The sequence below is a fragment of the Trichechus manatus genome, unplaced genomic scaffold (genome assembly GCF_000243295.1).
Source record: "Trichechus manatus latirostris isolate Lorelei unplaced genomic scaffold, TriManLat1.0 scaffold00010, whole genome shotgun sequence".
Classification (NCBI taxonomy): domain Eukaryota; kingdom Metazoa; phylum Chordata; class Mammalia; order Sirenia; family Trichechidae; genus Trichechus; species Trichechus manatus.
Window position 1 is genome coordinate 15277466 of NW_004443946.1, and position 9400 is coordinate 15286865.

General features: G+C 39.4%; 1 protein-coding gene across 2 annotated transcripts in view; it reads left to right on the forward strand.

The window, feature by feature from the left end:
* Window positions 1-340: 340 nt before the first annotated feature.
* RHOJ (ras homolog family member J) overlaps window positions 341-9400 on the forward strand; it is a 100108-nt gene continuing 91048 nt past the window's right edge. Inside the window, exons 1-2 of one of the 2 annotated variants that reach the window (XM_004370935.1) lie at window positions 341-350; window positions 5184-5378. In XM_004370935.1, the coding sequence (XP_004370992.1) occupies window positions 5201-5378 (178 nt within the window). In that variant the 5' untranslated portion in view covers window positions 341-350; window positions 5184-5200. Of the gene's footprint in view, window positions 351-4739; window positions 5379-9400 lie in introns of those variants that run through there. The other variant, XM_004370934.1, reaches the window with a different exon arrangement.

Sequence of the window (9400 nt, forward strand, 5' to 3'; positions counted from 1 at the left end):
ATATGGGCAACAGCTAGAGTCTGAATGCAGGTGGCCTAACAGATAAAAAATTCAGACACATGAGTGTCCCTGATGGTGATGACTCATCCCCCTTGGGGAGGGGTGGTTCCACTCCAGGTCAGTCCTAGGACAGCCTGTTCAGTTTTAGCCGTACCCCAACTGACCTGGAGGGTTAGGCCCTGTGGGAGGTTTGGGTCAGAACACCTAGAACTACACAGCCCCTTTCCACTTACACTGCCCCACCACCACTGCAGGTGTAACACCCATACTGACCCCAGAGAGGGCTTTCTCTGGCTTGTGGCTCAGCTGGGCATCCTGCCTGGAATCATTATAACAACAGCAGAGTCCATGTTCCTAAGATTAGAGTCAAAACTACCTCCTAATTCAGAATCAGAGTATCTGATCCCATTGCATCGTGTAACTTGTAGTTTTAATCACAAGGGGCAGGGGGAAATGGAGAGAAGTCTGAGCTCTTTTATAAAAGTTACAGTAAAATTGGAAACAATCAGAAGAGTCAGAATTTTATGAAAAAATGCTCTGCTGCCTTTTGGGGATATTCATGGGAAGTCAAAGCTCAGAGGACAAGAAGGAGCCAAGGAATTAAGATCTCTTGGGAACAGCAGGAAAAAAATCACCCAACAAGATTTCACCATGTCCTGGTAAGTCTGTGTAAACTTGGTGCTTGAGGTAAACCAAATAATTAATGGTCATGTAACCACCACTCTATCATTTATATGGCCCAGCATCCAAAAGTACAAGCATTTGAAAAAGAATATGTTAGCAAATGGTCTTCATACCACTTCTAAATTTGTACCTATAAGCTTTGGAATTGAAGTATATTCTTGAACAGAATAGAATAAGTAACCACACTTCTAAGGACTCATGGACCTAAAAGAACAATGTTTAACTGCATTTACATATTTTTAAAGATTCTATTATTCTGTTTCAGGTCAATCTTTTTATATTTAAAAAGATTTATTCTGAAATAGAGACTATGATCCACATAATCAACAAGCTGAGATATTAACATTTAAACCTTTTTACCATTTTTGCTAGGGTGTCGCAGAAGTTTTTACCCATAAATATTCAATTTAGGGGGCAGTAAACAATACCAAAACAAGTTTATTTTGAGAAATATAGATAACATTCTCCATGGTCATGACCTATCTTTGCATACAATCCAATCTGGCAAATGTACCAGTCTTTTGAGTTAGAGGTTTAGGACCCATAATTGGCTGCTTCAGTTCTCTTAATTTTTTAAAATTTTTGTAAAAAAACATAATACAACATTTGCTGATTCAATATTATTCATGTGTACGTTTAATTCTCTTAATTTTTAGTCCACGTAGCAATCTGGGCATGTACTTAAATATCTGTGGTCCGATAGTACAAGGTTTAGATTACACACAGATGTGCCAAAATTTCACCTCAGTCCAATTTCTCAAGTTTTTCCTAGGCCAAGTCCTAGGTTAGCTGGGGCATAGTTGCAGTGGAGGAATGCAGGGTCTTAGTTGATCAGGCTGAGCAGCCATGTTTCAGAACTCTGTATCTGAATGGAGTGCCATGCCACATATACTGCCTGATCTCAGGAACAAGGTCAAAGGCAGAATCCCCTCAAAGTTCTGCCAAACACATATCATAACCCTGTGCTCAAAGTGATCATGTTAATCTGTAGGGTTGGGCTCTTGACACTATCAATCATTCCTTTACCTGCACAGATTTGTTTGGCTACCACCTTCACACTCAGCCTGTGTTTTAAGAAGAAACGTGAAAGTTTTCAAACTGAAATTTTATTATCATATATTCTAGATGTTCTAGGTATACTAAATGAAAACAAGTATACATAAATCACTTGTCATCATAGGTGACTTCAAAAGCTTCAGAATGGCACTAAACGTAAACAATTCAACTTCCACACTGAAAACTTAACCTCAAGTAAATCGTCTCTAGCAGTCATTCAGGCTGTTCACCGATATTTGGTTCACTCCCTCTTGACATTTGGTAGGATTAAGTGTCAAGTATGGGCATATGACCTGCTTTGGCCAATGAATATGAGCAGAAGTGTTACCTCCAGCAGGAAGCTCTAAGAGCCAGTGCTACTATACCACGTTCGTTTCTTCATCTGCCACAGTGATTACCAGTGTTCTCAATGTGGCGGTCCCATCAGCCTAGATTCCCTGAATGAAGATGACAATAATAAACAATAGTGGTATAGTGTAAGCAAGAAATAAATATGTTACATTTAATATACTCTCTACTCTTCTGGTGCAAAAGGGAATGAAGGAAACCAAAGACTCAAAGAAGAAACTAGCCCACAAGACTATTGGCCAAATGAACCGCAGCCACTTCCAGCCTGAGACCAGAAGAGCTAGAGAGTACCCAGCTACCACTACTGACTGTTCTGACCAGGGACACAATAGAAGGTCCTGGGCAGAATGGGAGAAAAGTGTAGAACAAAACTCAAATTCGTAAAAAAGGACAGGCTTGCTGGATTGATAGAAATTGGAGGAACCACTTAGACTATCACTCTAGATTACCCTTTGAACTTGGAATTAAAGCTATTTCTGTAGGTCACTTTTCAGCCAAATAATAGATGGGCTTATAAAATAAATAATATCACCCATGAGTAATGTACTCCCTTAAACAATTAACTGTATGAGACCAAATGGCCAATAGTTACCCAAAAGTGAAGATGAGAAGGCAAGGAGGGGAAGGGAAGCTAGATTAATGGAAACAGAACAAATAGAATAGAAATAATGAGAATGCTTGTTAAAGGGGAACCTAATTTGCTGTGTAAATTTTCACCTAAAACACAGTAAAATATTATTTTAAAAAATAAGAATTATGACAGTTTTAGAACATTTAATCAACATGTCACATTCCTGATAACTAAAGATATTTAATAGTAAATGTAGGATTTTTTTCTTAAAGTAAGTGAAATATAGCTTGATAGAAGGAAATGTAAGAAAAAAATGAGTTTGCTGAATTATGGCAACAAGGCAGTGATGTGCTAATAAATCTGCAGGAAAAAAAAAGAAAGAAACGTGTTGCTTTAAATCATTGAGCTTTGGGGGATTGGTTGTTACTGCCACATAACCTAGCTGATGTACCACAACCTGACTGAAACACCATCCCTTATAAGAAAGAAATATCGGGACATTAAGCACTATGGCAAATGTTACTACAAGTGAAAACAAGAAATTTGGGGCTATATCTATTATACAGTGGCATATATATTAGATACGGCTATATATGGAAACCCTGGTGGCGTAGTGGTTAAGAGCTATGGCTACGAACCAAAAAGTCAGCAGTGTAAATCCACCAGGCACTCCCCAGAAACCGTATGGGGCAGTTCTACTCTGCCTATAGGGTCCCTATAAGTTGGAATTGACTCTACAGCACCGGGTTGTTTTGTTTGTGGCTATATATATTATGAGGCTCCCTGGGTGGTGCAAATGACTTGCACTTGACTACTAACCAAAAGAATAGCTTTTCCAAACCACCCAGCAGTGCAGAAGAAAGTCCTGGTGATCTACTTCCATAAGATCACTGCCTTTAAAACCCTATGGAATGAAGTTCTACTCTGAAACACATGGGGTCACCATGAGTCAGACTCAACTCAAGGGCAACGGGTTTTATATATATATAAACATATATATCTTTTATTGATAGCCACTTATTACAGCTGACTTCTCTCCCACCAAAAAGGAGAAAACATACAAACAAAAAAGAAACTTCCCCAAAGCAACTGAATAATTTGAATTCTTAAAAATCAACGTTCAAAAATCTCAAATAAAAAGTTTCTCCATCCAAACAATATTTGATCTATTTGTCAAAATCACTTACAGAATTCCACTTCTTTTCTGAGACCAAGTACAGTAATCGAATACAGAGCTTCAAAGGGGCTTCATTTTGAGTGACCCAACAGACAAATAAATTAGCTGCCAATGAAGAGGGCCAAGGGGACCCAAGGGAAGAGAACTAAATCCAAAAGCGAAACTTCCAAGCTAAAGCAGCATTTGAGGACCTGAAACAAACCAAAAAGCCGTCCTACCCACTCTGATTTTCAAGAGCGTTAAGTGTGAGCCAAGCACATGTGTGTTTATGTACTAATAAGAAGAAGCAAGTTTGTCCAACATCTGATTGATTTTTTATGTGCTACAATCATAGAAACTTTTGTGTCTGGAACACGTTTGAGTGCGGTGCTCAAGTGTGGCAGCTTATAAACCTGATCACTCATACTCTCCCTATGACCTACAAAAATGTTTCCTTCTCAAACAATGTAACTCTGAAGGGTTTTCTTCTTTATTGCAGGGAAGCACTGCTGAAGGTTTCTTATTTAAGTATGTTAGGAACTGTCCGTTTTTAATTTGCAGCGCTTTAAACTGGTGACTCAGTCAGGGATGATGTCATATGTTATCCTACAATTTCTGGTGTGGTTTTCTCTTGCTCACTTAAACCGTTCCCTCTGTTTCTGTGGCAGACAGTCCTCCTGGGGTTTTCATCCTGTCGTCAGCTTCTTCCCAGCCAGCCGCGGGCAAACAGCCCCACAGCAGTGGATGAAACAGGAAGTCTGACAGCTTGAGTCTGCAGTGGGACCCCTAGTGTTTTCCCACTCCATGTCCTGGCATCGTTCCCCAGAAGTACAAACACACACACAGAGCTCCCATTGTTATAGCCTTCCCAGCCCACTGATCCTAATATGGAATGCAGCAGGAAACCCATGATTTCCTGACACTCGGCAAACTAAAGGAAGCAAGGGGAAAACTCCATTAAAAAGCCCAGCTTTCCTCCATGTTAGATGTGAAGTGGAAAATGGGAAAGATTTAGCAAAATTCCACTGTCCTGAACCAGGCTGGCAAGGGGAGAGCAGAGTGAAACCCTCGGGGCAGCTGAGATTTCTAGACTGCCAGGAAGCCCCTAGAACTCTGAGAAAATGAGGGTTTCTTAGCTTAAACTGACAGGGAAAAGGGACAGACCCTTCTCATCATTCCCCCAAGTGTGTGTTACCTTTCTTTACCAGGATGATAAGCAAGAGGGCATGTACCAGCTGCCTCGGCCATGTCTGTGTGAGCCAAGCTATCCAAAGTAAGGCAGAGTAAACTCAAGCCTGGCTCTGCTTCCTGCCGCTTCATGTGCTTTGGGAGAAGCAGGAGAAGCAACAGCAGCAGCAGGAGTCACAGCAGCTGAAGCCGCAAGAATGAACTGCAAAGAGGGAAATGACAGCAGCTGCGCCTGTGGTGGCAAGGATGAGAAGAAGATGTTGAAGTGTGTGGTGGTGGGTGACGGAGCCGTGGGGAAAACCTGCTTGCTGATGAGTTACGCCAACGACGCCTTCCCAGAGGAGTACGTGCCCACTGTGTTTGACCACTATGCAGGTAAGAGAAGGTGGAAAGCCTGCCTGCACACAGAGTGAATGACGCAGAGGGGCCTGGCTCATTTCAGTTATTACTGGGAGTGGGCCTGGCAATAACCAGGTAGCTTGGCATAACATACAACAAGGAGTTTGCTGGAATTGTTAGGGGAACAATTTGTACATCAATTTGTATTACAACACCTTCCCTCCACCCCGCCTTAAATCAAATGAATAACACTGGGGAAATAACCTCAACTGTCTTCTAGGCTTTGGCGCCAGAGATTTTAACTCAACATGTGCCTGAAGATTTATCAGTTTTTCACTGTGAACATTTTTTTTTTAATGTAGTGTGATGGCATCACAATTCTTTCTTGCAAAGGAAAATATTACCATTAGACACACAACTGGTGAAAGAAGTATTCTTGCTGCTTTTCATAGATTCACCTCACACCACTCGTAAATGAAAACGCCAAGATTAATTAATATCAGAACACTCATTTTTCAATAACAACTGGTGCCATAATACTGTACTTCCGTTTTCCTGGTGTTGTAAATGGGGGGAAAAGTATTAAAGGGTTTTAGATCTCTGTTAATCCACATGTTTCATTAAAAAAATTTTTTTTAATTTATATGTTTAAAAAAAGTAAAAGTAAACATAAAAGATAAAAATAAAATCTAGATCATATTAAAGTACAGAATGTCCCAAAAGGACAAAATTGGGCATAAAATATTTCAAATCATGACATTTAAGATGTGGTAGCCACAATTTAGTTCTTTCAGCCAACTTATATTTTTTGAGTGTTCCAAAACTTGTAGGTATACTGGTCAGTGTGATAACATTGTCTTGGTCTTTCCATTTTGAGTCTTACTTTTCCTCTAAATTGCTAGCACAAATCTTATTAAGTTCCTCAGATGCAAGTTTATGAAATTCTTTAAGCTTACACTAGCCTAAATTTTATAACTCTTTTGAACCTAGTGATGGATGTGGCAAATTATCAGAGATGTGAGATTTTGTCAGAGGAAAATTTCTCTTCCTTCACCTTGGCTTTGAGTTAGGTTTAGCAAAGGGGAAACGGCCCACAGGAAACCTGTGTGAGTGCTTAGTTCGCTATGTGGCCGTTTGAAATCCTCTTTCTACAGGAGGTAGCTTCTTTTCCAGAGCTGAACAATCACCTAAATCCCCTCCTCCACTTACATTTACGTGATTTATGACATTACTACATAGTACATAGGGAAAAAAAAACACAGTGAGAATAATATCCATTTCTCAGCAGGTTTTTCTATATTTGCAGAAGTTCAGAGCAAATTTTAATGCTGACTCCCTTAAGCTTTTCTGAAAATATAATGCCTATGCCCACAGAAGAACATTTTAATGAGAACAGAATAAAGAAAATAGCAGGTAGACTTTGATCTCGGAAAAAAAAAAACTAATTATAAAATTAGCGGATCGTGCTTTAAGAAAGTTACTCGGCTTCTTGACCTGCAAACATCTTAGCAAAGACTATTTACTCTAGACCTTCTTTCTGTCACAAAAGGGAAACCTGGCTGGTACCTTATTTCATGAACTTTTAGATCAAAGGTGGAACCCAAAATCTCCTAAGGGAGAGGCTTCAAAGGCTTATGAAAATTATGTGTCCAAATTCCCATCTGTTGGGAGAACCAGTTCCAGTGCAAATGTCAGGAAAAGGAGAAAACCATCATCAGAGATAAAGTCAGCCGATTTAAAAAAAAACACATTAGAGATCAAACAAAGGCTGGACCCCAGCTATACTCCATTAGATCAAGTTATTTTATATTTCAATTATGTGCATACTTGCTGCTGCTTGAGCATCAAAACATCTTGAAGTTTGTTCTAGCAAATCACAGCCACTCTGCATATAGTGGGAATTCCTGGGTAGTGCAAATGGTTAATGAGCTTGGCTGCTAACTAAGAGGTTGGAGGTTTGAGTTCACACAGAGGTGCCTCAGAAGAAAGGCCTGACGATCAACTTCGCAAAAAATCAGCCATTAAAAACACTATGGAGCACAGTTCTGCTCTGATATACATGTGTTTGTCACGAGTCTGAGTTGACTTGATGGCAACTGGTTCTGGCTGCACATAGTAGGCATTCCTCAACATTGTTGCTGTGATTTACACTTTGTGCCTCTTTAAATAGCAATCATCTCATGTGCTTTCAGTTAAGTTAAAAAGGGAATGAAGATGTGACCCACATACATCTAGGATTGTGATGAGGTGATCATTTTTATTAGCAAAAAGGTCTTCTCCATCACAAAAACTCTAGCTTCTTTCACCACCACCCTCCCCACACAGCATTTGATTGAATGTGAATCCTTATACAGTCATATGATAATCTACAATCAATGTAAAAGAACTTCATTTGGAATCAGTATTCAATCCCTGAGTCCTACTGGTCCACTCTAAAATGACAACCTACAATTAGTTACTGAGTCTTTAGAAAATTGCCATTCAGCTCAAAAAGAGCCTATCCCTTGAAGGAGATTTTTCATTAATAGATGGCCATGGCAGGAAAGAAGAAATATAATAGTAAAGATGGAGATATAGCATAGTGCTCAAGATGTTGAGTTTTAGACACAAGTTCTTATACTGGCTCTGCCACTTACTGTGTGACTTCAAGCAAGTTACTAAGCCTCTCTGTGCCTCATTTATCACATTTGAAAAACATGGACAATAAAGGTATCTGCTTCATAGGTTGTTTGTAAAAATAAATTCATATGTGTAAAGTTCTTAGGACAGTGTCTCACACATGGTAAACATTAAGTACGTGGTAGCTATTATTATTAAGAATAAGATCTCTACACTGGCACACAACTCTGAAAAGGAATTAAAATTTAATTAAAAGTAAAGACAACAACAAGGAAAAATATAATTAAAAAATTATCCTCCAGATGAACTGGGATGTGATGGAGTATATGCATTGTCCTTACAAAATAGTTTTGTTGTTAGGTGCCATCGAGTTCGTTCTGACTCATAGCGACCTTATGTACAACAGAATGAAATATTACCCAGTCCTGCACTATCTATTGTACACTTGAGCCCATTGTTGCAACCACTGTGTCAATCCATCTCATTGAAGGTCTTCCTCTTTTTCACTGACCCTCTACTTTACCAAGCATGATGTCCTTCTCCAGGGACTGGTCATAATAATAAAATAGTTATCATACAGTAATTGACAGGTATGACTACATGGATTAATAGTAATGGGATATTAACTTGGGAGCAGAAATATTAGTGTTACATGGATGACTGTAGAAAAATCAACAAGCAGGTGGAAAAAATTGTTTTAGGTTTTGTGAATCTTGGTTATTATCCCTTCTTCCTACCTACCAGGATCCAGAAAAGCTACACCTCCTCCATGTAGCGTTCCTTGACTATGCAAGAAGAGTTCCTTGCTCCATCTTCAGTCCGTCTCCAGAAATTTGTTTGCATCTCTAGAACTCAACCTCCACCATTGTGTAGAAATTTATCTATTTCCTTATTTTTCCACCCAACTAGGTTGTGAGCTCCTTAAGGGAGAGGGCTATGTCTGGCCAAATCCAAGTCACTTCTCAGTCCTCATCTTAGTTGATCTTCTGTCTGCTTTTTTTATAGTTGATCACTCCCCTTCTTGAAACACTCTTCTCTTGGCTTCTAGGGTACCTTATTTCCCCTCACTGGCAAACCTTTCTCCATCTCCTTTGCTGCTTCCTCCATCTCTCTCTAACCACTCAATGTTGGCATACCTCAGTGTTCAATCCTTCAGTCCTCTTCCCTTCTCTATTTATTCCCATCCCTTAGTTGATTGTCTGATACTTATCCTCCAGATCCTCTTCAGAAAGGCCTTTAATCAGCTACATTTTTTTCACACACACACACACACACACACACACACATACACACATACAGAGTCACTCTTTAACCTCTTATCCTGCTATATTTTTCTTCACAGCATTTTAACACTCAGAATCTACTCGATAGCAATGGGCTTGGTTTTTGGTTTTTGACAATATTTGCTTATCATTTTAGAAATATATTATATAATATAT